Here is a 26,330-nt window from a genome sequence, read left to right on the forward strand (position 1 = left end):
GAGGACTTAACTCTCAGAGTGAAGAGGCCTCAAGGCATTGTTTGTGCCCCTGGAATTGTGCTCACTCAGGTTCATCTCCCCATACATGCATGATGCACTGCTGAAATCTCCTCAGTACAGAGCAAACATGGCCTGCTGGCCTGGTCACTTGGTGTCCCCCCATGCAGGGACAAACAACCTCCTGCAGGTGGGGGAGAAGCCAGTGCTGGCAATGGTGGTTGCAGGGGCTGGTGTGGGACAATTGCCCTGGGGCACCTTCCCAGGCTGTCTCCAGAACAAAGACACAGCCCAGGCCCTTCTCTGCTGCTCCCTCAGGTCCATGCCAGGAGCTCTGGCTGTGCCAGGACACTGCTGCTTGTCCCCCCTGCACACTCCCCCTCTGCCCCGGGCACTGGGCTTTGCTGTGCCAGGGCATTCCCTGCTCTGTGCTCAGGAGATGCCCTGTGCTGGTGGAGCTGCTGTGCTGGAGCCCAGCTGTGTTCCAGCAGTGCCCATGGCCTGTCCTTGCCTGAGGGCACAGCACGGACACGCAGCAGGACAGTGACCAAGCTGCCAGAGCACTCCGGCCTGGCACCCACAGCAGGGCTGGGAAGGGGAGTGTGGAGCTGGGAGGAGCAGATGTGGAAAGAGGCAGGGCCATTGTCCCTGGCCGTGCTGCTGTGCTGGGAGCCCCTTCCCTCCACCTCAGCTCAGAGGCACTGCCCCTACAGAGCCAGAGAAGGGCTGAGGAAATGCCTTGGACACACAGGTCAGGACAGCCACTTGATTTTATTTAAATGCAGAGGGAACAAGCCTCCTGAAAGTCTTTGTGTTACAAAAGAGAAGTAGAAGTTCATGTAGAAATGCTCCGAGTAGTACTACAGTATTTTATAAAAAACATTTTAACACCAGAAAAATAATAAGAAAAGGTCCCAGTGACAAAATGGACAAATAGGGAAAAAAGGCTAAGATTGTAAAGAGTTACATTCTGAAGGTTCTGGAGCAGAAAAGTTTAATGTTTCTGAAAAGATACAGTCATCATTTTCCTCAGAGCAGCCTTGAGCTCCTGGTTCCTCAGGCTGTAGATGAGGGGGTTCAGGGCTGGAGGCACCAGCGAGTACAGAACTGACAGGGCCAGATCCACAGATGGGGAGGAGATTGAGGGGGGCTTCAGATGAGTAAATATGGCAGTGCTGATGAACAGGGAGACCACAGCCAGGTGAGGGAGGCAGGTGGAAAAGGCTTTGTGCCGGCCCTGCTCAGAGGGGATCCTCGGCACGGCCCTGAAGATCTGCACATAGGAGAAAACTATGAACACAAAACAACCAAAAACGAAAGAGATGGAAAACACAAAAAAACCAAACTTCCCTGAGGTAAGATTGTGAGCAAGAGAGCTTGAGGATTTGGGGTATTTCACAGAAGAACTGGCCCAGGACATTGCCATGGCACAGGGGCAGGGAAAATGTATTGGCTGTGTGCATGAGAGTATTGAGAAAGGCACTGGCCCAGGCAGCTGCTGCCATGTGGGCACAAGCTCTGCTGCCCAGGAGGGTCCCGTAGTGCAGGGGTTTGCAGATGGACACGTAGCGGTCGTAGCACATGATGGTAAGGAGGGAAACCTCTGCTGAAATGAAAAGTACAAACAGAAATAGCTGTCCAGCACATCCTGTGTAGGAGATGTTCCTGGTGTCCCAGAGAGAATTGTGCATGGCTTTGGGGACAGTGGTGCAGATGGAGCCCAGGTCGCTGAGGGCCAGGTTGAGCAGGAAGAAGAACATGGGCGTGTGCAGGTGGTGGCCGCAGGCTACGGCGCTGATGATGAGGCCGTTGCCCAGGAGGGCAGCCAGGGAGATGCCCAGCAAGAGGCAGAAGTGCAGGAGCTGCAGCTGCCGCGTGTCTGCCAGTGCCAGCAGGAGGAAGTGGCTGATGGAGCTGCTGTTGGACATTTGCTGCCTTGGAGTATGGATATTTATAGAGGATTGGCACCTGTCTGGGAAGGAAATGGCACTGACAGATTTGACATTTCTTCATTCTGGTAATCATGGACTTTTGAAAGAAGACATTGACAAATTGGGACCAACTTCTCGGAGTCAATCCTATGTATTTTACTTGGAATCCCCTCAAAATTACTTCTGTTCCTATGAGGGAATTTTCCTAAATATTTTTTTTCGTTTGGGTGCGTGCTGCTGAGTTACTGCCTCACCTTCAGCACTGCTGTCAGACTGACCGCTGGGTGCCCACAGGGAAAACAGGGCTCCCTGTGTAGTCAGGACAGTCAGACCAGGTAGAACCACACAGGTGCCCTTTGATAATTTCATCTCCAACTATTTCAGGTTGATCAAATGTAAATCATGCTTAAAAAATAAAGTGTACTTTTTGAAAGTTTCAGTTTCAAAGCAAATTTCTCTAAACACTTCTCCCTTTCCCTGTGCAGCTGGACAGGAAGGTATACCAAGGGCTGGTCTGGCTGTCTGCTGCCTGCAGTTGTGCCTATTCGGAGCTGTTTCTCGCTACCCGGGCCTTGTCCTTGCCAGTGCTGCCAGAGCCCAGCCCAGCCCTGGGGGCTCAGCTCTGCCCTGCAGACCCCTCCCAGCACAGGGCACTGCCCAGGGGCATCTCCCTGGCAGCAGGGCCCTAAGGACAGGGCAGACAAACAGAGATGCTGCAAGCCAAGGTGCTGCTGCTGCTGTCTGTAGGGAGAGGAGGCTGAGGAGGCAATTTCTGAGGGAGATCTGAGGCACATCTGCTCATGCCCAGGCTGACAGTGCAGGAGTCTCAGTGACACAGCCAAAGCTGACAGCCCCTTCCCTTTAGGAGAAAGCTGAGAGCAGCCCTGGCCATGCAGCACCATCTCCACAGCAGGAGGAATCTGCCCTGATGGGGGTTGCTCCTGCCACCTCCAACTTCTCCCCTGCAGTGTCCATGGGGAACTTCCAGGCAGGCTGAGAGCTGCCCCTGGCAGGTGGCACATCCCCTGGGCTGGCCAAGAGCCCTGAGGGCTGCAGGCCCTGCTCTGCAGGACAGCCCTGGCAGCCCTGGCTGCAGCCCCAGCTTCACCCCCTGCAGCCGTCCCTGGCAGCAGGAGCCATCCTACCCTGTCCCTCTGATGGTGCCCAGGGCAGCCCTGCTCTGCAGCACATCCTCCTCCTCCTGCTCCCCTGCCACAGAGAAATTGGGAGAGTCCTCCTGGCACATTCCCCAGGCTGTGGGGTGTGCTGGCTTCAGGAGATCCCTCCAGGGGACATTGCCCTGCATCCACTGACTCACCATGTGGAGGGCTGTGAAGATCTTTCCCCAAGTGAAGTTTCAGCTCAATGACTTCCTCAGCCTGTCTCTGCCTGGCTCCTGTCCCCTCAGTGCCTGCAGGCAGAGCCCTCAGCCCTGCTGGGCTGGGAGAGGAGCTGGTCCTGGGAAGAGCTGTTCCTTTAAAGCTCAGCAGCACAGACACAGAACAAAGACTTTAATGACCCTCTTGGGACTTGGGTGTTGTTTACATCAGACTCAGTCCCTGAGAGAGCCTTCCAAAGACTTCTCCAGAACTCAAAGTTAAATTGAAACTCCAAAGTTTCTTGAAGTTTTAATGGGTCCCACTGAGGGACATGACTGAGAAAGTGTCCCCAGGTTCCAGTCAGAGCAGAACACAGGAGGCAGTGATGACAGCTGGGGACAAGCAAGGCAAAGGTGTCTCTGGTGCTGAGCAAACCTGGATGTGTTTCAGGAATGCAAAGGGCCAAGGCCTGAGCCCCAGCCCCTGGCCAGGCAGATCCTGTCCCTCCCTCCTTGCTCAGGGCTCTTCCCGGGATGGACACTGGCATGTGGGGATGTGCAATGCCAAGGGCAGATCCATGGGGCGGCCCCTGCCAGGCTGCTGAGCAGGGACAAGCAGCCACCCTGTGATGTCACACAGCCCCTTGGATGACACACAGCCACCTGTGATCTCATACAGCATCCTGTGATATCACAGAGCACCCTATGATGTAACACAGCCACCTGTGATGTCACAGCCCACTCTGGGATGTCATACAGCACCCTTGTTTTGTCACAGAGCCAATTCTGGGATGTCACCCTGGAATGTCATGCAGCTGCATTGTGATGTCCCAGAAAACTCTGTGATGTCAGAAAGTTGCTTTGTGATGTCACAGTCTGTTCTGTGATGTCACAGTCTTCTCTATGACATTACACAGCCACCTAGTGATGTCACAACCCACTCGCTGATGTCACAGAGCCACCAGCTGTTACATCCGGATCTGCTCTATGGCCTCATACCCTACTCCATGATGTCACAGACAGCTCTGTGATGTCACAACCCCCTCAGTGATGTCACAAAACCCTCTCTGTTATGTCATGCTGCCACTCTGTAATGTCACAGCACACACTTTGACCTCAGTCTCCTCTATGATGTCATACAGCCATGCCATGATGTCACAGCCTGCTCTGTGATGTCACACAGTCTCCTCTATGATGCTCTAGCTGCTCAGTGACCTCACACAACAAAATCTGTGATGTCATAGCACAATCTGTGACCTCACACAGCCCACTCTGTGCTGTCACACAGCCCCTTGCTGACATCACAGCTGCTCTGTGCCTCTAGGACACAGCCACAGAGGTGCTGCTGTGACACAGCCCCCTCTGGGACATCCCCCAGCCCCTGCCAGTGCTGAGCCCCTGTCAGCTCTGGCTGTGCCCTGCTGGTGTCCCTGAGCTGCCCTGGCAGTGCCCCAGCCCTGCTGGGCTGTGCACAGGAGCTGCTCCTGGCCAGAGCTGTCTCTCTGCAGCGCTGCCCTTGCCAGGAGCTGCCTCTGGGCCAGGAGCCCAGCCCAGCTCAGCAGCACAGACACAGCACAAGGACTTTAATCACCCTCTGGGGCTTTGGTGCTCTTTGCATCAGACTGAGTCCCTCAGAGTATCCTCAAAGAACTTCTCAAGAACTCCAAATCAGATTCAAACTTCAAACTTTCTTTAACTTCTAATGGGTCCCAAGGAGGGACACAACTCATGTGAATGTGTTCCCAGGTTCCAGGTAGAGCAGAACACTGGAGGCAGTGATCACAGGTGGAAACATGCAAGGGAAAGGTGTCTCTGGTGCTGAGCAAACCTGGATGTGTTTCAGGAATGCAAAGGGCCAAGGCCTGAGCCCCAGCCCCTGGCAAGGCAGATCCTGTCCCTCCCTCCTTGCTCAGGGCTCTTCCCGGGATGGGCACTGGCATGTGGGGATGTGCAATGCCAAGGGCAGCACCATGGGGCGGCCCCTGCCAGGCTGCTGAGCAGGGACAAGGAGGCAATGAGGCCCCAGGCCTGCAAGGGTCACTTGTCTTTTGCTCCTGGCTCAGGCCCAGGGCCAGCAGCCATGGCCAAAGCGCTGCCCAAGTTGGCTCTGTCAGGGCCTCGCAGCTGCTGCCCATCCCTGTGCCCTGTGCAGCCCAGGCTGTCCTACGGTGTCCCTGCCCTGCGCCTCTGTCCCTGCAGGCTGTCATCATCCCCCGGCTGCCCCACCTGGCTGGCCCCTTCCTTTGCTGACAGCTCTGCCTCCTGCCTGCCTCTGCCTGCCCACACAAAGCCTTGGGCTGCTCCAGGCTCCTTCTGCACCACAGCCCTGCCCTGGGAGGGAAATTCTTTAATCCTAGTGTCCAGTCTGGGCCCCCCCAGCTGCCCTTGTGTTGTGTTCCACTGCAGTAAGCAGCAAAATGACTCCCCCAGACCCCGGAGTCTCAGACCTCAGGCAGGCATCGATGACCAACAGGGAAAGGAAGGCAACAGGATTGGTCTTGGTTTAGCAAAGCCCAGGATCCTTTTTTGTGCCAGGGACCAAAACAAGAAACAAATCGGGAGAGGGGGTGGTGGCTTGTCGTTGGTTTTAGATGACAGGGTAGGGGTGGAGTTTAGGGTCGGGGTCTAATAGCAGAAGGAGTAGGGCACTGCAAAGGAGTGGATAGAGGAGGACAACCAATGGAAAAATCGATGGCGGGGACTTTGCAGTAGAATTTGAACCAATGAGTTTTACAGAAAAGGAAAAATATTCTGTGGCCACTCCAAATTTGACCAGATGGGGTGGAGTGTCTTTTCCTGGGCTTGCAGGGGCATGCCCCACAGGGTGGAGGGGCGGAATCCTCTTTAAATCACGCTCCTCACCCGATGCTGTCTGTCTGGGTAGAATGCCTGCTTCCTGGGGCGGGGGAACTCCACACCCTTGGTGCCATTATTTCTTTCTCTGGGTGTTTTACACAATGAAGAAAAACTCCAGCCTCTCTGAAACCACCCTTCAATCCCTCTCAGGCTGCTCCTGTTCTGTCCTCAGTCTCCACACCACTGGGCTGAGAGCTACCACCTTCTACCTCCTGGTTATGTGATGAGGCGTCCAAACCCCATCTTGGGAGGTTTTTGGTTACTTTCCAAGGTCTGTGAAAATGGAAAAATAGTGGTCAACATTATTTTGTTCCACATCTTGCAGTAATAGAACAAGAGTCAATAACTCTCAACTGAATGAGGGTGGATTTACATTTGTTAGAAGGAGAAATATTTTACAATTATGACAGTGGCACAAAACTGCAACTGTTTTCCCAGAAAAGTGGATTCCCCATCACAGGAAACACAGGAATTGTCCAAGAACAGGAGCTTTTATAACCTGAACTAGTGAAACCCACTTATCCCCAAGGACAGAATTCCTGTTGTGTGGGTTCTCTGGTGTGCTGGGTGCCCTCACAACGCTTCTGGCCAGAATGTCTGCTGAGGGCAGCCAGGCTGCTGCAGGGGCAGTGACCTCACAGCCATCACCATGGCAGCCCTGTGCCCTGGGCCATGCTCTCCCCTTTCCTCTGCCCCTGCCTTGTCTCTGCTGGCATGAAGAGTTTTGTCATTCATATCTTGTGCCCAAGGTGCTGGGGCCAATGGCTTCCCAGGCAGGCTCCTGGAGCAGAAGTGGCTTTTCAGAGCCCAGGCAGAAATGAGCCCTGAGGCAGCAGCTCTGCAGTGCTGGCCACCAGGCTGGGCTGCCAAGGGAGGCTTCTGGCCATGGCCTGCAAGCAGCTGCTGCTGCCAAGGTGCCTTTGGTGCCTCAGGCTCTGCCTGGCACAGCTCCCAGCACGGCACTCTGCCCTTGTGCCCGAGCCCTTCCCTGTGCTGGGGCTGGCCTGGGGCTTTTCCTGCAGTGGGACCTGCCCTGCTCCTGGCACAGGAAAGGCAGTTCCTGCTGGAGCAGGAGGCTCTGCCTGCAATGGGCTCCAACAACTCCAGCCAGGCCCTATTTGCAAAGCCCCCAGTGGGAAATGAAGGAGGGGGTCATGCTGCTTTTGGGGTGAATAAAGCTGAAACCAGCCTGACTCCTCCATCTCAAAGTTCCACATTCTCAGAGGGAGCTGGAGCTGTGGCAGAGCTGGAAAAATGCCCAGAGAAAGGAACAACCAAGGGACAGCACTGAGAGCTTCCGCAGAGCTGCCAAGATGGACCAGCCTGTGCACATCTGACTGACAGGGCAGCACTTCAGACTAGAAAAGCCCCGTCCCAAATTTTAGCAGCAGCATCTCCTGACATTTCCCTTCTTGTGGAGTGTGGAGATTCCTCCCCGCAGTGGAGACACTGCTCAAGGTCACAGCTCCAGGCTGAGCCAAAGGACTCAGTCCCACCATCATTGTTCTGCTTAATTACTAGTTTTGCTTTAATAAAATTGCTTTGAAATCACTGCCTAGTGCTCTATACAATATGTTACAGCTCTTATACCTTAGAATAAATATTTCTGATTATTTTGAAGATAATTGTTTCTAATCATTACCATTATAGAATATATATATATATATAAATATAAATACCTCCAGCTTGCCAGCCTTAATTCTGTGTGACAAATTCTATAAAGGTCTAATTCCACCTTTATAATTCTTTACATAAAAATTCTTGAAAAGTCTAGGCCTGGGGTTGGAACCAGCTGTTCTAAGGCTCCTCTCACACCAGGGATTAACAAATCCTGGAGGTCCTTGGGGGTATTTGGGAAACAGTGGGGCCTATTAGGGCTCCTTTCTGCACCTCGAGACCCAACAGGAGCCTCTGTAATAAACTTTGCCTGAAGCTCCCACTCTGCCAGGAACCTCTGTGAATGTGACATCCCAGCTCTTTGGCAGCCTGGGGAATCCTGGGATTTCACCATGGAATGGCTGTGACTGCCTCTGAGCACAGGGCTCCTTACCATCCCCAGAAATCCCTGAGAGGTGTCCATGGAGCCCCTGTCTCTGCCTGTGACATTCCAGCACTTGAACAGCCTGGAGACTCTTGGAAAGTCCCCACAGAACCGCTCTGAGGGCCTGTGACAAATCTGATCCTTAGCAGGCAACCATCACCAGGACCCTGTTGCTATGGGTCATGGGATCCCAGATCCACAGAATTGGCTGAGCTGGGAGGGACCCATCAGGATCCTGGAGTCCAACTGCTGGCCCTGCACAGGACACCCCAACAATGCCAGCCTGAGCCTGGCAGCGCTGTCCAAACGCTGCTGGAGCTCAGAGAGCCCTGGAGCTGGGAGCCTTCCCTGGGGAGCCTGGACAGCGCCCCAGCAGCCTCTGGGCAAAAACCTTTTCCTGAGATCCAACCTGAGCCTGCCCCGACTCAGCTGCAGCTGTTCCCTCCAGTCCTGTCCCTGGGCACCAGAGGGAAGAGGTTCCCACAGCCCCAGCCAGGGACCTGCTCCCAAGGCTGTTGCCATGGCCACCAGGGCTGGAACCAGCTGGGATGTTCTGTTTCCATGGGCCAGGGTTTAGGAATGGGATTCCTCAATTTCCTGCTCCCGCTAAAACCACGCTGCTGCTCGCTGCCCTCCCACCTCCCATGGAAAGCACAAAAGGCAAAGATCCTGGGCTGGGATAAGAGCAATTTATTGGGAACAGCAACGGGATAAAGAACAAACAGGAACAGAAACAATATTGACAACAGAAGGGTTTTTAAAAAGGGAAAACTACAACACAACGGTATCTTCCCAGCCATAATTTTCTCCTGCCTGGGATGGACACCCTTCTCCTCAGGGAGAGATAGAGAGAGAGAGTTCCTTTCCTGCCCCTGGCAATGACCTGAGGTCAGAGTGAATGTAATGACACAGCCCTGGCCAGACCCTCATGTTCTTCAGTGTCACATCATGTCATTGGCAGGGGCAGGAAAACAAGCAGGTGTCTTCCCAGCATGGATCACAGTGAACACGTATCACCAGGGCCCTTACAAACATGGTTCTCCCATGGGGGATGAAGTTGGAGCAGTGCACAAAGCTCTTCCTGCAGTTGCAGCATTTGCATGTCTTCCCTTACTGGTGACTCTGTTGGTGTCTGCTCAAATGAGAGCTCTGTCTGAAGCTCTTCCCACCCTGGGGACACTCGTAGGGCCTCTCCCCAGTGTGGATGCGCCGGTGTCTGATGAGATTGGAGTTGCGGTTGAAGCCCTTCCCGCAGTCAGAGCAGCGGAAGGGCCTCTCATCTGTGTGAATCCGCTCATGCCGGAGGAGATTGGAGCTGGTCTGAAACCTCTTCTGACACTGGGGACACTCATAGGGCCTCTCCCCAGTGTGGATGCGTTGGTGCCTGACGAGTTCTGAGCTGTAGCTGAAGCCCTTCCCACACTCCCCACACTCATAGGGCCATTCCCCAGTGTGGATCATCTGGTGGCGGATCAGGGTGCTGCTCTGCCTGAAGCTCTTCCCACACTCCAAGAACTTGTGTGGTTTCTCCCCATCATGAAGCTGCTCCTGGACCACCAGCTCCAAGCCCTGGCTGAAGCTCTGTCCACCTTCCTGGCACAGGGTGGGTCTTTCCTCCTCAGAGCACCCTGGGCTGGGTTTGGTGGCCCTCATCCTGTGGGATCTCTTGGGCTTTACCTCCCTGTTCGATTCCTGTGCCATGGAGTCCTTCAAAACTGCTTCTTCCACGAGGTTCTGCTGTGGATATTTGTCCTCTCCGGTCTCCGTCCTCAGCTTCCTGTCTGGGGGACGAAGGACAAGGAGCGGATGGGCTTTGCCTCCGTGCCAGAGAGAAAGGGAACGAGATACCTCCAGTGCATCCCCAGCAGGATGGCCAAGGCAGAGGGGTTGTCCTGCAGCTACGGGACATGCAGAGCTGGGAGATGGAGCCAGAGAGAGAGAGAAAGAGGCACTGACTTCCTCCTCACCTACCTGGTGGTCCTGGGACATCTTCCTCTTCCTCGCAGCCTTCTCCTCCATCTGGCAGTGGTTTTGAGATGGGAAATTCTGTTTTGGGAGGAAAACAAGAGATTAATGCATTGAGTTTTGTACAGGTTTGAGGGCAAACCAGGAGGAGAGTCTAAGCCAGAATTACAGTTTAAGAAGAAAATTAAGATCAAGGCAATGATACAGAAACACTGCCTTAAACTGACACAGTCAGGATATAACCTGCCACCCTGTTGGTCAGGGTGGTGGGAGTAGTCCCATTAAATGGTGGCTGCAGTCCTGTTGCAGTGATGATCGTGATTCTGTCAAAGCAGTGATCCTGTAGAAGGGTCTGGTCTTCCTCTGAAGGTCCAGTAGTGGTGATGGAGCTCTTGTCCTCTGGGAATCCAGTAGCCAAGGTGCTCCTGGTGCTGTAAGTCTCAGCTTATATCCAGGTAGGAATGCTTGGCTCCTCCCCCTGGGCAGAGCATCCCACAATGGGATGATGTCATTTTACCAGTCCTGCAGGGACATTTAATGGCCCATTCACAGAAGAGAGCCCCTGGAGGGCGTTATCAGGGCTGAGTCATGGAAGAGATAAAGAACACTGCCCCGCCCGTTTATAACAGTTTCTAAAGGTGGTGATTGAAAACATGCATTTGGTTACATCTTGGACTGCAGCCTGAAACAGTGGGGTAATCCCTGCTGTGGGGGTGAACACCACCCCCCCTACCCAAACTGGCTCAGGTGTAAAACCCCCACCCCGGGAAGGCCTCACACACAGGGGACAATGTCACACTTGCCCTGACTCAGGGGAGGTCTCTGTCCCTGTCACTCTCTTGCCCTCCCCCTTTTTTCTCTTTTATTCCATCTCTCTCTACCTCACATTGACTGTTCAATAAAATCCGTTTTGCATTTGGTCTCATTAGCACCTTAACTGGGGCAGAAGAATCTCTAACAATTTTATTAACCAGATTGTGTACAATATTTTGGCACAGTGAGTTCAGGCCCTGTTCTCTGACCTTGACAACAGCATGGTTCCGTCCTCTGTGGGAGGAGGGCTCTTTCTTTCCAGAGAACTGAAATAAATGGGCAGGAGATCTTTCTCCTTTTTTAATGCCTTTATTAAGAAGAATGAGCTCAGGTGAGGAGAAATCGACGGGTCGCGCCCACACCGCCATTGCTCCCAGGCACGGCACGAAGAAGGAGGATGATGCAGCCTTGTCCACTGGTCTGCAGACAGAGCTGGGGACTCTGTCCTCATGGGAGAGTCATGGAGCCCTTTGCTTGTTTGTTTAACACTCCGGGATGTCTTCTTAATCAGTATCTTTTTAGGTTAGGGTGAGAAACAAAAAGGTTCAAGCAGGTACGGGACTATGCTCCCATCCTTAAGACATTACTTAAGTCACTTGTTGGCTGGTGATTTTAGGGGTTTTTCTTGTAAAAACTGTAAAACTGTAAAAACCCAGGGTGCACTGCATTTCTTATTTGCATACTGGCTCGGATTTCACTCTATTTTCTTTACCTCGGAGGGTCTGTCCTGATGTCTTCTTGGCAAATGGTCAGCATCAGGGGAACAATAGTTAATTAACAGCCATTAACGGGTGATTAAGGACTTTTCTTTGGCAGCACACCCAAAGAAGTCTGACTGGTTTTACTAGTTTTTTTTAACTCTGAAACTTAAAATAAAATACAACTTTCTATTCATAACAAGAACCTCTTGGAAACTTGGATGCAAATTCCTCTGAGCAACTTGTGGGAGAGCTGATGAGGAAAATGGCTGTTGTGGGTGGCCAGTGTAAAGAAAATATATTGTTGTCCATCTTTGAAACGTTTGTTCAAATCACTGGAGGAATGTGAGCAAATGATACCAGTGAGGCTGACAAGGTTCATTCACCCCAAGGTGAGGAACACGAGGCTGCTAGAAGTGCCCAGCTCAAGTAGCTAAATTCCCAAATAACTCCCAAATTCAGAGGCTTGGGGCTTTGCCAAATGTGAGAACCATTATTCTCTTCCTACCTGTCACACTCATGACAGCTCCACAGTGCTTTCCCTTCCTTTTAATAATCTGTATTGGGCCAAATTTCCACTTTTCTTTTTTGGGAAACTGCCAGCAGCTGAGCTGGAGCTGTACAGGAACTGATGAAACTTGGAATTGCCACAGAATTCCTTCTATTGTTGGTTTATTAATCTTTGGGATTTATTTGTTTTCTCCTCTCATGTGACTTGTGAGAAAATCAAATCTTCATCCAAGTGATTTATGCAGCGTTAAATTTAATTTCTGCCAAGTTTATTTTGTCCAGTGCCCAGGGGATGCTGAAGGGGTCTCTGGGCCTCTCGCCCTGGGCCATGCTTGGGAGGGGCATGGGAGGGTTGTCCCTGTCCCTGTCACCCCAGGCCATTCCCCAGTGGGTCTCCATTATTCTCAGCCCAGGAAGTGGGGTGCTCACCCCAGGGTGCCAAGGGGATGGCAGCCCAGTCTCTGTCCCTCTCAGCCCAGGGGATGCTTGGCGCAGTCTCCATCCCGCTGGCCTCAGGGAATGCTTGTGCAGGGCTGGGGACCAGGGGCTCTGTGTTCCTCTCACCGCTGAGGGTGCTTAGGGCTGGGGGGGCTCTCCGACCTTCTCATCCCTGGGGAGGCCGGGGGGGTCTCTGTCCCTCTCAGCCCTGGTGTGACCCCACCCAAACATCATCGAGGTCAGAGGGATAGAGACACCCCCAAACCCCCAGAAGGGCTAGACCTGGGATCATGCTCGTACCCCCATTTTTCTGTTTAGCCCAGAAATGAGTTCTGCACCTTTAAGGCTGGTTCTGAGCGCGAAGGGAGGAAGGAAGAAGCGAGGAGTTTGTTTTAGAAACTAAACTCAATTCTCCACATTCCGGCTCCTGGACAGACAGCTGGCGGGGTGGGGCTCTCCTTTGCTTTTAGTTAGTTTTTAGCTCTCTGAGGCAGATAAGTTCCCTAGACTGTGATTTTTCTTTTTCTTTGGAGCTGTTTATACCTGCTCTGGATTGAAAACCCAGAAGGGCACTGGCAGCTCGTAACTCTGACCCATTGGGCCGAGCCTGGTCCGTGGCATTTCCAGTGCTGGATAAACTGATAAGAGACTGAGTGAGCTGAGCTACAGCCCACGGAGGGACTTTCTGAGTTTGTCATCTCTCTTGGAGCAGCAAGAGATTTTATTGTTTAATATTGGTCAATTCTTGCTGGCTGGTGAATACTTTCCTTGTTAAATAAACAGATTTTTGCCACTTTTATCCAAGGAGATATTTTCCAGATCTGGTTGGGGGAGGAGCCACTTGAATTTGCTGTCTCGTGGAAACCACTTTGGAGGTTCTCTCCCAAATCTGCCCTAAACAGGAGAGGGCAGTGGGGAGAGGGGGAGCCCAAAGTGGCTGGTAGCGTGGAGGCTGGAGAGGGTGACCCTGGGACCCCAAAACCCCCCAGCATCCCTAAGCAGGACCCTGGAGAGGGGGGATCCCCACGACCCATGGGATCCTAAGCAGCCATGAGAGGGGGGACCACCAGAACCCCAGAGGGATGAGACTGGAAATGGGACACTCCTGGTGGTGGCTTTTTTGATTCACTTTTGCTTTTTGAAGGTTTTTATGGACACCAGGTGACTTCTAGAGATGGACTTGGGCGGAAGAACCTTAAGACTCCTGGTGCTCATCCCTTGTTTTTCCCCAAACCAGGATTTCCCATTCCCAAACCTTGGCCCAATGCAGGAGAATGCTGCAAGGAAGAGGAAGATGCCCAGAAACACTCAGGCAGGTGAGGAGGAAGTCAGTGCCCCTTTCCCCCTCTCTCCTGCTCCATCTCCCAGCCCAGCATGGCCCCTGGCTGCAGGACAACCCCACTGCCAACGCTGTCCTGCTGGGGATGCACTGGGAGATCTCCTGCCCCTTCCCTGTGGCACGGAGGCACATTCACAGGCTCTGGGGCAGGAGGGGGAACCACGGGCGCTTTGGGGTGCGTGGCTCGGCTGCTCCCGGCGCGGTTCCCCCGAGCCCCCGGCGCGGCTCCGCCAGGCCCCCCCACCACGGCACTGGCTGGAGGTTCTTTAACAGAAATGCTGGTAAATTGACCATCTGGAATGACACTAAATACAATTTCAAGAAGCCGCTGCTTTGCTGGGCAATTTGCTGAATTCCACATTGTTGTTTCTTTCAGTAAAACTGCACTTTAAAATGTCTAAGTAAATTTATGCTTGCATAAAATTTGTGGCTGCCATGGGCTTCTCTCAAAACTAGTTTACATAAAAACATGACATATTTATTACATCCTTTGTATCCCGCCAGTAAATCCTTCACACTATTATTTCAATTGCAGATTGTTCAACTTTTCTGTGACTTTTTTTCCATGAATAGCATCAGAATAAGTTAAATTTTGTTGTATGTATAACTTTTAAGGATATTAATTTTTGATTCTATGATGTTTAATTTAATGCAAATTCAGGGTTGACAAGGCTAAGCAAGGTTAAGCATTGTTATTGTTAGATTTGAGCAATGTCAAGTTAAATTCCATTAATTTGAACTCCTGTTGTTCTGGATTGAGAGATAATGTGTGTATTGTATTTGCCATCTGTCAGAGGTAGGGCAGTTATCTTCTGCTAATTGGGCAGTTTACTTTATCTCTTCAACAAATCAGTCCTCCCTTTGGGGAGATATCTTTTGTTAATGGGCCATTGAGTGTCACTGCATGACTGATAAAAATTACATCATCCCACTGTGAGGTGCTCTGCCCAGAGGGAAGAGCCACGCAGTGCAGACATGGAATTGACCACAAGAAATGTCATTGTCTGTGCCATTTCTCATTTTGTTTCTCTCCATCTCCCCCGTGGCATTCACATAGACTCTGTCAAAGACGAGCCGCCTTCTCAGTGGCTTTAAAGAAACTAAAGGATCTCCCAGCAGAGTTTTCTGCAGAGATGCCCTTTGGTTGCCTTCTCTGGAGCTGCAGCAGCAATGTCTGTGTGCAGAGCTGGGGCAGATCAGTGCTGGCACAGCAGCTGTGCCCAGCAGCAGCAGCAGCAGCACTTGGTGTTGGCAGTGCTGCTGCCATGGCCCTGCCCCACTGCCCTGGTGGCCCTGGTGTTGCTGCAGGGCCTGAGTGCTCTCGGGGCCGGGCACAGTCCTGGGGGTGGCAGTGCCGGGGCTGCAGCAGGGACAGGCCATGGGCACTGCTGGGGCAGCGCTGACGCCTCAGGCCAGGCCCTGGGGGCTGCAGGCTCCTTGCCCAGGCTCTCTCAAGAACACGGCCAGGCCAATGCTCAGCACAGAAAAGCCCCAGGGTGAGCAGCCCCAGGCTGGCCGTGGGCAGGCTGGGGGCAAACAGCATGGCTAGGGCTCTGCAAGGGCCCTGGGGGAGACGGGAGGGAGCAGCAGAGCAGGGGCTGATCCATCCCCAGTGCGCTGCACAGCCCAGGAAGGCGTCCCAGAGCATCCTCATGGAGCTGCCAACAACATCCCCCCTCTGCAGCCCTGGCCTCTCCCCCAGCTCACAGAGGTGCCACATCCTTGCAGGCACAGCCACGGCAGCACTGGCTCAGGAGCCCCTGTTTGCATTGCACAGAGCAGGCGGGAGCACCCCCACGCTGTTGCTTGTGGGGACATGAACCTGAGGGAGCACAAATGCCATCAGCCCCTGGGGCCAGCAAGGGCTGGGGGACACCAGGGAAACCACTCAGCTTTGTCCTGGCCTCTGCAGTCAGCCAGAAAGTTTGTTCCCATCAGCTGGGAGTTTCCTGTCCCGCTGCAGACGCTGTTGCTCAGAGCCAGGGCTTTATCCCCAAACTGCCCTGAGCATTTCCTTTGCTTCAACTTTGCTTTCTTTACTCTTCCTCTTACAAATTTCTTCCTCTTGCCCACCCCTCTTCCCTCCTCTGCAAACTGCCCATCCCCATTTGCCCTTTCCTCTCTGGCCCCACTCCCCAGTGTAGTTCTTGACTTGGCACCATGGGAATGTCCCTTGGGGAGCAGGATCATCCTCCAAGTGCTGCAGGAATTGTCTGCAGGCTCCTGCAGTGCCTGGTGCTGCTCCCTTGTCAGAGGCACCCCAGGCCAGGGGGGCACATCTGGGCTGCTGTGTCTGCCTGTGGGGCTCCCTGTTCTGGGCAATGAGGACGAGCTGCAGAGGGGAACCTGGGGAACCCAACCCAGGCCACAGTGACCTGGATCATCCATGTCCTTGATGGGCTTTGAGGCTGGGAGGAGAAGCTGAGGCACCTGGGCTCCTGGAGCTTCTGAAGAGGAGGCCCAGGGCTCATCCTGCAACTGCTGCAAGGATGGTTTCAGAGAATCCCAGAACCAGCAAGGTTGGAAAAGACCTTGGACATCATCAAGTCCAACCTGTGCCCTGACACTGCCTTGTCTCCCCGGAGCCTCCTCTTCTCCATAATAAACGAACTGAGTTCCCTCACCTGCCTGGACATGCTCCATGTCCTTCCTAAATTGGGGGCCCAGAACTGGACACAGCACTCGAGGTGCTGCCCAACCAGCGCCCAGCAGAGGAGAAGAATTACTGCCCTGCTCCCACTGGACACAGTATTCCTGATCCAGGCCAGGAGCCATTGGCCTTCTTGCCCACCTGGGCACACTGCTGCCTCATGTCCAGCCTGCTGTCCATCAGTGCCCCCAGGTCCCTTTCTGCCTGGCTGCTGTCCAGCCACTCTGTCCCCAGCCTGTAGTGCTGCAGGGGTTGTTGTGGCCAAAGTGCAGGACCCGGCACTGGGACTTGTTAAACCTCACCTTGTTGGATTTGGCCCCTGGATCCAGCCTGTCCAGGGCCCTGTGCAGAGCCCTCCTACCCTCCAGCAGATCCACACTCACACCCAGCTTGGTGTCACCACAGTTCCTTGAGGCCCCAGTGTGCCAATGGTCTCCATGAGGCCTCGCAGTGTCACAATGTCCCTTTGGTTCCATGGAACCCCTTGGTGTCACAAAGTCCCTTGGATCCTTGGGTCCCGCAGTGTCACAATGGCGCCGTGGTCCCCCAAGGCCCTGCAGTGTCCCAGTGGATCCTTGGTTCCATGAGGTCTGGCAGCACAGCAATGCTCTCCTTGGTTCCCACTCTCTTTTATGCCTCTCACTGTCAGACAATAGAAGGACACCTGGCAGATGAAGGGGAGTGGGAGTGGATATCTACTCGAGGAGGGAATAATAAAAATTCCTTCTGGCCCCCACTCCCCAGCCAGGTGCCACTTCAGAACAGCTATGAGCCCCTGGATCTAGAGAGTCAACCGCATGATTTAGAAGAAAATTATCTGCCCAGTGAGCCTCCCAAATTATGATTCATGTCTGAGAAGGATTACCACCTGTAACATCAAAAAGGAAAGAAGTATAATCGTGGTGAGTGACTCCCTTCTGAGGGGAACAGAGGGCCCATATATGAACTGGACCCACCCCACAGAGAGGTCTGCTGCCTCCCTGGGGCCTGGGTACAGGATATCACTGAGAGACTGCCTGGGCTGATTCAGCTCTCTGATTATTGCCCACTGCTGATACTCCAGGCTGGCAGTGATGAGATTGAAAAGAGGAGTGTCAGGACAATTAAAAGGGACTTTGGGGCATTGGGTCAGATGATTAATAGGACAGAGGCACAAGTAGTCTTTTCCTCAGTCCCTTTGGAGGCTAAGAAGAGCAGTGAAAGGAATAGAAGAGCTCAAATTATTAACAAGTGGCTTAAGAGTTGATGTTGAATTTTGAATGCAGAATTTTGATTATGGGGCAACTTTTACTGTACCTGGCCTGCTGCAACCAGATGGGCTCCATTTCTCTGTTAAGAAGCAGCAGGTTTTTAGCTATGAACTGGCAGAACTTGTTGAGAGAGCTTTAAACTAGGTCTGAAGGGGGAAGGGGATGCAGCTGGGCTGTCTGGAAGCAGGCCCAATGGCTGAGTGAGCCTGAATTAGGGGTGAAATCAGCAGCCCAGCTGAGGCGCATGGATACCAGTGCACGCACCATGGGTAACAAACAGGAAGAGCTGGAGGCCATGGCCCAGCAGCAGAGCTATGGTGTAATTGCCATAATGGAAATGTGGCGGGATGACTCACATGGCTGGAGTGCTGCACTGGATGGCTAGAAACTGTTCAGAAGAGATAAAAAAAAATACAAGAGGTGGAGGAGTGGCCCTTTATATTAGGGAGGGCTTTGATGCTATGGATGTTGAAAGTAATGATGAAGTTGAATGCCCGTGGGTGAGAATTAGGGGGAAGGCCAACAAGGCTGACATCCTACTGGGAGCCTGTTATCGTCCACCCAGCCTGGAAGAAGAGGTGGACAACTCATTCTGTAAGCAGCTAGAGAATGTGTCTGGATCATCAGCCCTTGTTCTTGTAGCTGACTTCAATTTGCCCGACATTTGCTGGGAACTTAATACAGAAGAAAAAAGGCAGTCCAGGAAATTTTTAGAGTGTGTGGAGGACAACTTTTTGTCACATCTGGTGAGTGAGCCCACCAGGGGAGGTACTGTGTTAGATCTTGTTGTTTGCAAATAGAGATGGGAGATGTGGTGGTTGGAAGACACTTGGGGCAGGGTGATCACGAGATTATAAAATTCTTGATATTTGGTGAAGTCAGGAGGAACATTAACAAGACTTTTATACTAGACTTTCAGAGAGCAGACTTTGGCCTATTTAGGAGGCTTATTCAAAGAGTTCCTTGGGAAGCAGCCCTTAAATGCAAGGGGGTTCAGAAAAGGTGGATATGCTTCAAAACAGAGACCTTGAGGGCACAGGAACAGACTGTCCCTGTGGGCTGAAAGATGAGGCGACGAGGCAATCGCCCAGCCGGGATGGGGAGGGAGGTTTTGGAGGACCTTAAGAATAAAAAGAGGATGAATCATCTTTGGAAGGAGGGTCAGGTCTCTCAGGAAATATATAAGAGGGCTTCTAGAGCATATAGGAAAAAAATCAGGGAGGCCAAAGCTCATTATGAATTTAAAATGGCGACTTCTGTAAAGGATAATAAAAAATGTTTTTACAAGTATATTAATGGTAAAAGGAAGGGTAAGACCAACCTCTGTTCTATACTGGATGAGGGAGAGAACTTAGCAACTGCAGATGAGGAGAGGGCAGAAGTGCTTAACACAGTCTTTGCCTCAGTCTTTGGTGGAAGACAGCTTGTCCCCAGGACAACTGTCCTCCTGTGTTGGTAGATGGTGCCAGGGAACACAATGGTCCCCCCATTATCCAAGAGAAGGCAGTCAGAGAACTGCTGAGCTGCTTGGATGTTCATAATCCATGGAACCAGATGGGATCCACCCCAGGGTGATGAGGAAGCTGGCAGATGAGCTTGCCAAGCCACCCTCCATCATTTACCAGCAGTCCTGGCTCACTGGGGAGGTTCCAGGTGACTGGAAGCTGCCCAATGTGACACCCATTCACAAGAAGAGTGGGAAGGAGGATCCTGGTAATTATAGGCCAGTCAGCCTGACCTCAGCACCTGGTGAGGTGATGGAACAGTTTGTACTGAGTGTCATCACCCAGCACTTCCAGCATGGCCAGGGTATCAGACCCAGCCAGCAGGGGTTCAGGAGGGGTAGGTCATGTTTGACCAACCTGGTCTCCTTTTATGACCAGGTGACCCTCCTGGTGGATGCAGGAAAGGCTGGGGATGTGTCTATTTGGACTCCAGCCAGGCCTTTGGCACTGTGTCCCACAGCACACTCCTGGAAAAGCTGCAGCCCAGGGCTGGGACAGGAGCACTCTGTGCTGGGTTCAGAACTGGCTGCATGGCCGGCCCAGAGAGTGCTGGTGAGCGCTGCTGCATCCAGCTGGCAGCCAGGCACCAGTGCTGTCCCTCAGGGCTCTGTGCTGGGGCCAGCTCTGTTCAATATCTTCACTGAAGACATGTATGAGGGGATTGAGTCTTTCATTAGTAAATCTGCAGATGACACTGGGCTGGGAGCATGTGTCCATCTGGTGGAAGGTAGGCGGGCTCTGCAGGCAGATCTGGAATGGTTGGGTGATTGGGCAGAGTCCAATAAGATGAAGTTTAATAACTTCATGTCCCAAGTCCTGTATTTTGGTCACATAACCTCCTGCAATATTATAGGCTGGGGACAGAGTGGCTGGACAGCAGCCAGGCAGAAAGGGACCTGGGGGTACTGCTCGACAGCCAGCTGAACATGAGGCAGCAGTGTGCCCAGGTGGCCAAGAAGGCCAATGGCTCCTGGCCTGGATCAGGAATGGTGTGGTGAGCAGCAGCAGGGAGGTCATTCTTCCCCTGTACTCATTCACTGGTGATGCTGCATCTTGAATGCTGTGTCCAGTTCTGGGCTCCTCAGTTTAGGAAGGACATTGAGATGCTTGAGCACTTCCACAGGAGGGCAACAAGGCTGGTGAGGGGCTGGGAACACAAACCCTGTGAGGAACAACTGAGGGAGCTGGGGGTGTTTAGCCTGCAGAAAAGGAGACTCAGAGATATCCTATCAATCTCAACAACTTCCTGAAAGGTGGTTGTAGTCATGTGGGGGTTGGTCTCTTTCTCCAGGCAACAAGTGACAGAACCAGAGCACACGGTCTACAGCTATGCCAAGGAAAGTATAGGCTAGATAGTAGGAAAAAGTTTTTCATGCAAAGAGTGATAAAGTACAGGAATGGTCTGCCCGGGGAGGTGGTGGAGTCACCATCCCAGGATGTGTTTAAAAAAAGATTGGATGTGGCACTCGCTGCCATGGTTTATTTGAGGCATCAAGGAATGAGTAGGACTCAATGATCTTAAAGGTCTCTTCCAACCCTGTGATTCTGTGATTTGGTGATTCTGTAACCAGGGGAGCATTATGACACCTCAGGGCCCCATGGAACCAAGGGAACATGGAACAGGTCTGGTTGGCTTGGCCTCCCAGGGGCCACCTGACAGGTCCAGCTGATCTTGGGATATCAAGGGCTGCCTCTCATCAGCTCCTGCAGCACTGGGACTCCATGATTTCATTGCTATGGAAAAGAACCATCCGTCTTTTCAGGTGACCATAGCCAAAATTGGTACTCTCCCTAAAAAATTTCCTGTAGGCAAGGATATGTCCCAGAACAAAACCTGCCAGCTCTGGCTGGCCTTGGCCTCTGGTGATCACCTCTCATCTTCCCCTGAAACACTGCGGCTGTTCCTTCCTTCCGATGGAAAAGAATGAGCTTTCATGCCAAGGGCCATGGCCAAAATTAGAATTTGGCCTCCCAAATTCCGTATATCTAGGGATTGCTCCCAGACAAAAGCAGCCAGGACAGACAGGCCAGGCAGGTCCTGTCCTCTGGTGATTTTCTTAGACTCCAAACTGAATGTTTTCATTTTAAAACACCTTGGGCGGAGCCCCCAGAGATCTCCCAAAAAAGGGGTTTTGAGGCCTCAGGCCCATGACCACTCCATATGGAGAAAGGAGCTCTGTGCTCTGTGCTGGTGTGGGGGTTTTGCATCATGGAAGTGATGTTCGAAGAGAAGCTGCTAGCAGATTCCTCTGTGTCTAATAAAAAAAAATCAGTAATAGCTTTGAGAATTGACAATCTGTTAAACCACTAAGGAAACTGTACATGACTCTGTGAAGACACATGTTGAAGATGAGAAAGCCTGGGAGGGTCTCTTTCCCTTCTGGCCAGCAAAGAGGTAACAAGGCTGGCCCAGCCCCATCTCAGCCGGGCCGGGCCGGGCGGCTCCTGCCGTGGGGCCGGGCCCCTTCCCAGGGAGCCCCCAGGCCCCATCGGCTGCCAGGCAGGGCAGGGGAGGCCGCGGGGCCGAGGCCGGGCCGGGCCATGGCTGCGGTTGCCAACACCTGGGCGCTACCGAGCCCTGCCCCACCGCCAGCCCGGGCCCAGCCAGGATCTGCCGGGCCCCAGGAGCAGCCCCGGGCCGGGCCGGCTCGGCCAAGATTCTGCCACCCTTGGGGTTCACCCGCAAGCCCCGGGCAGGGGGAGGAGAAGCCATGGGCCCCGGCCGTGCTGCTGCTGTGTTCTGGCCTGGCTGCTGAGATCCTGGCCCTGCCCCAGCGTGGCCCATCCTGACACAGCCCCAGCGCAGCCGCTGCAGAAACCTCCATGGTAAAACAGCTCCGGCCGCAAGGACCCAGCCCAGCCGGGGTCACGGAACCATCTGCAGGCCCCGGGAGAGATATTAACTCTTTCAGTGCTTCCATCCTCCCTCGAGGGAGAGAAAAGGACAAAGTGCAGGCACATAGAAGAGCAACATGAAGACAGTGAGGTCAGTGAAGAGGAACTTGTGTCCCAGATGGGAGGGATGAGGAAATGCCTTGATCTTAGAGCTGAAATCCTCTTGTAAAGCTATGGAGAAGGATGTAATTGATACATCAGACTCTCTTTTTCCCTATCTAATAAATAGTTGTGATCCGTGGTGATAAAATTGAAACAGTACTCAATATTAATACAAGAATTAAAATAATTAATATTTGGAAATAATAAAACAGTTAAAGGTATAATGCCAAGAAAGACAGGGAGAGGAGGGGTGTCATCCTCCCCCCCCCCCCCCTTCTCATGCAGATGTTCAGAAGAAGAAGAAGAAGCAAGAGATAACTATTTCTAAATTTAGTTGGAAGAGAGGAAAATTTGGTTGGACATCCAGGAAAATTAATTATATGAGATTTATTGCTTTGATGCTAGAACATAATATTGGCTTGTATGATATTAGCTGTGGCTTACATTATACCAGCTTGGTGTGCATGTGTAATCCAAAAGGTGAATCAAAGGACATTGAGCAAGAGGAGAGGCCTTCATCAGAGATGACCCCCAAAGAGTGGCATGACCCCCTAAAAAATGTTGGATCATGCGTGGTAAAGGTGATAATGAGGGTGGACATACAAGTGTGACAAATTGAAAATGGGAGGAGATGGTGATGATGTACATTATAAAAAGGAGAATTTTAGTTTTGGCAATATGTACGTGAGGGGACAGGGGTCAAGCCCTGCACTCTGTACCCTGTGCTACCCCACACGGTTATTTTTGCTTATGTGCTATTATAAGAACCAAATTATCCCTATAATAACCAAATTATATTGTCAATATTTTGAGTGCATTCAATTTTATATACTTTTAAGCTACTTCATTTAAACTGCTGCTACATTTAATTTTGTTTGGGTTTTTTTTATGATGGGATAATTAAGAAAATATAACATAAACATTTGTTCAAAAGACCTGAACAAGAAAAGCTCATGGCAAAAATTGAAGTTTTAAATCTTCTGTGCTTAATTAGACAGATTTCAGATGTGTATCCCAGGTGAATATGTTATATCGGAAAAAATGCAAAGACAACTATTTTGTCCTGTTTTCTTTTCCTGTTTATAGATTGATATTAGTAATGTCCAATTGATATTGACCTCAGCACCTTCTAAAGCAGTCTGAAAAGATATGAAAATCAAGAAACTTCATGGCTGACAATCAAGAACATTTGTCCCCACCACCTCCCTGCCATATCCCCCATCCAACCTCTGGCACTCCTATGGATCAGGAATGGTGTGGCCAGCAGGAGCAGGGCAGTGATTCTTCCCCTGTGCTCAGCACCGTTTAGGCAGCACCTCAGGTGCTGTGTCCAGTTCAGGACCCCCAATTTAGGAAGGACATGGAGGGGCTGGAGCGTGTCCAGAGAAGGGCAACAAGGCTGGTGAGTGGTCTGCAGCACATGTCCTGTGAGAAGCAGATGAGGGAACTGAGTTCATTTATCCTGGAGAAGAGGAGGCTTCAGGGAGACAAGGCAGTGTCAGGGCACAGGTTGGACTTGATGATCTCCAAGGTCTTTTCCAACCTTGCTGATTCTGGGATTCTCTGAAACCACCCCTGGAGCAGTTGCAGGATGAGCCCTGGGCCTCCTCTTCAGAAGCTCCAGCAGCCCAGGTCCCTCAGCTTCTCCTGCCAGCCCCAAAGCCCATCCTGTCAGTCCTGCAGAGCCTCTGCAGCTCCTCCTCATTGCCCAGAACAGGGAGCCCCACAGGCAGACACAGCAGCCCAGATGTGCCCCCCTGGCCTGGGGTGCCTCTGGCAAGGGAGCAGCACCAGGCACTGCAGGAGCCTGCAGACAATTCCTGCAGCACTTGGAGGATGATCCTGCTCCCCAAGGGACGTTCCCATGGTGCCAAGTCAGGAACTGCAATGGGGACTGGGGCCAGAGAGGAAAGGGCAAACAGGGATGGGCTTTTTGCAGGGGAGGGGACAGGGTTGGGCAAGACGAAGAAATTTGTAGCAGGAGGAGTAAAGAAAGCAAAGGTGAAGCCAAGGAAATATTCAGGGCAATTTGGAGGTGGCTGCCAGGCAGCCCTGGCTCTGAGCAACAGCGTCTGCAGTGGCACAGGAAACTCCCAGCTGATGGGAACAAACTTTCTGGCTGACTGCAGAGGCCAGAACAAAGCTGAGTGGTTTCCCTGGTGTCCCCCAGCCCTTGCTGGCCCCAGGGGCTGATGGCATTTGTGCTCCCTCAGGTTCATGTCCCCACAGCAGCAGCATGGGGGTGCTCCCGCCTGCTCTGTGCAATGCAAACAGGGGCTCCTGAGCCAGTGCTGCCGTGGCTGTGCCTGCAAGGATGCGGCACCTCTGTGAGCTGGGGGAGAGGCCAGGGCTGCAGAGGGGGGATGTTGTTGGCAGCTCCATCAGGACGCTCTGGGACGCTGCCCTGGGCTGTGCAGCGCACTGGGGATGGATCAGCCCCTGCTCAGCTGCTCCTTCCCGTCTCCCCAGGGCCCTTGCAGAGCCCCAGCCATGCTGTTTGCCCCCAGCCTGCCCACGGCCAGCCTGGGGCTGCTCACCCTGGGGCTTTTCTGTGCTGAGCATTGGCCTGGCCGTGTTCTTGAGAGAGCCTGGGCAAGGAGCCTGCAGCCCCCAGGGCCTGGCCTGAGGCGTCAGCGCTGCCCCAGCAGTGCCCATGGCCTGTCCCTGCTGCAGCCCCGGCACTGCCACCCCCAGGACTGTGCCCGGCCCCGAGAGCACTCAGACCCTGCAGCAACACCAGGGCCACCAGGGCAGCGGGGCAGGGCCACGGCAGCAGCACTGGCAACACCAAGTGCTGCTGCTGCTGCTGGGCACAGCTGCTGGGCCAGCACTGATCTGCACACAGACATTGCTGCTGCAGCTCCAGAGAAGGCAGCAAAAGGGTATCTCTGCAGAAAACTCTGCTGGGAGATCCATTAGTTAATTTAAAGGCATTGAGAGCGCAACCCCTCACTGACTCAGTGTATGGACACAGGGAAGGTGGAGAGAAGGAAAATGAGAAATGGCACAAAAAATGACATTTTTTAATGGACAATATCAAAAAAGTAAAACAAAGAAAAGCATCTCCACACGGAAATCAAGAAGAAGTATCAAAGATGACTTTTATTACAAGTGATTGGCAGAATTTGGCCAGCAGTTTAATGTTTCTGAAATCATCCAGTCATCAGTTTCCTCACTGCAGCCTTGAGCTCCTGGCTCCTCAGGCTGTAGATGAGGGGGTTCAGGGCTGGAGCCACCACCGCATACAGAACTGACAGGGCCAGATCCAGGGATGGGGAGGAGATCGAGGGAGGCTTCAGGTAGGCAAACACTGCAGTGCTGAGGAACACAGAGATCACAGCCTGGTGTGGGAGGCAGGTGGAAAAGGCTTTGTGCCGTCCCTGCTCAGAGGGGATCCTCAGCACAGCCCTGAAGATCTGCACATAGGAGAAAACAATGAACACAAAACAACCAAATGCTAAACAAGCACTAAAAGCAATTAGCCCAAGTTCCCTGAGATAGGCTTTGGAGCAGGAGAGTTTGAGGATGTGTGGGATTTCACAGAAGAACTGGCCCAGGGCATTGCCATGGCACAGGGGCAGGGAAAATGTATTGGCTGTGTGCAGCAGTGAATAGAGAAAGGCACTGGCCCAGGCAGCTGCTGCCATGTGGGCACAAGCTCTGCTGCCCAGGAGGGTCTCGTAGTGCAGGGGTTTGCAGATGGACACGTAGCGGTCGTAGCACATGATGGTCAGGAGGAAATACTCTGCTGAGATGAAGAAAAAAAAGAAGAAGAGCTGTGCAGCACATCCTGTGTAGGAGATGGTGATGGTGTCCCAGAGGGAATTGTGCATGGCTTTGGGGACAGTGGTGCAGATGGAGCCCAGGTCGCTGAGGGCCAGGTTGAGCAGGAAGAAGAACATGGGCGTGTGCAGGTGGTGGCCGCAGGCTACGGCGCTGATGATGAGGCTGTTGCCCAGGAGGGCAGCCAGGGAGATGCTCAGCAAGAGGCAGAAGTGCAGGAGCTGCAGCTGCCGTGTGTC

General features: G+C 52.7%; 1 protein-coding gene and 2 pseudogenes across 1 annotated transcript; all 3 read right to left on the bottom strand.

The window, feature by feature from the left end:
* Positions 1–991: 991 nt before the first annotated feature.
* On the bottom strand, positions 992–1,925 carry LOC135306045 (olfactory receptor 14J1-like; annotated as a pseudogene).
* Positions 1,926–5,871: 3,946 nt separating this feature from the next.
* LOC135306046 (zinc finger protein 420-like) overlaps positions 5,872–26,330 on the bottom strand; it is a 124,888-nt pseudogene continuing 104,429 nt past the window's right edge.
* LOC135305931 (olfactory receptor 14J1-like) lies at positions 9,913–25,997 on the bottom strand (the record flags this gene model as incomplete). Its single annotated transcript, XM_064429507.1, has 3 exons — positions 9,913–10,041; positions 10,115–10,189; positions 25,536–25,997. Coding segments are annotated over 3 exons (666 nt in total), but the record flags the coding sequence as incomplete, so codon positions are not given.

This window comes from Passer domesticus, chromosome 8, assembly GCF_036417665.1.
Source record: "Passer domesticus isolate bPasDom1 chromosome 8, bPasDom1.hap1, whole genome shotgun sequence".
Classification (NCBI taxonomy): Eukaryota; Metazoa; Chordata; class Aves; order Passeriformes; family Passeridae; genus Passer; species Passer domesticus.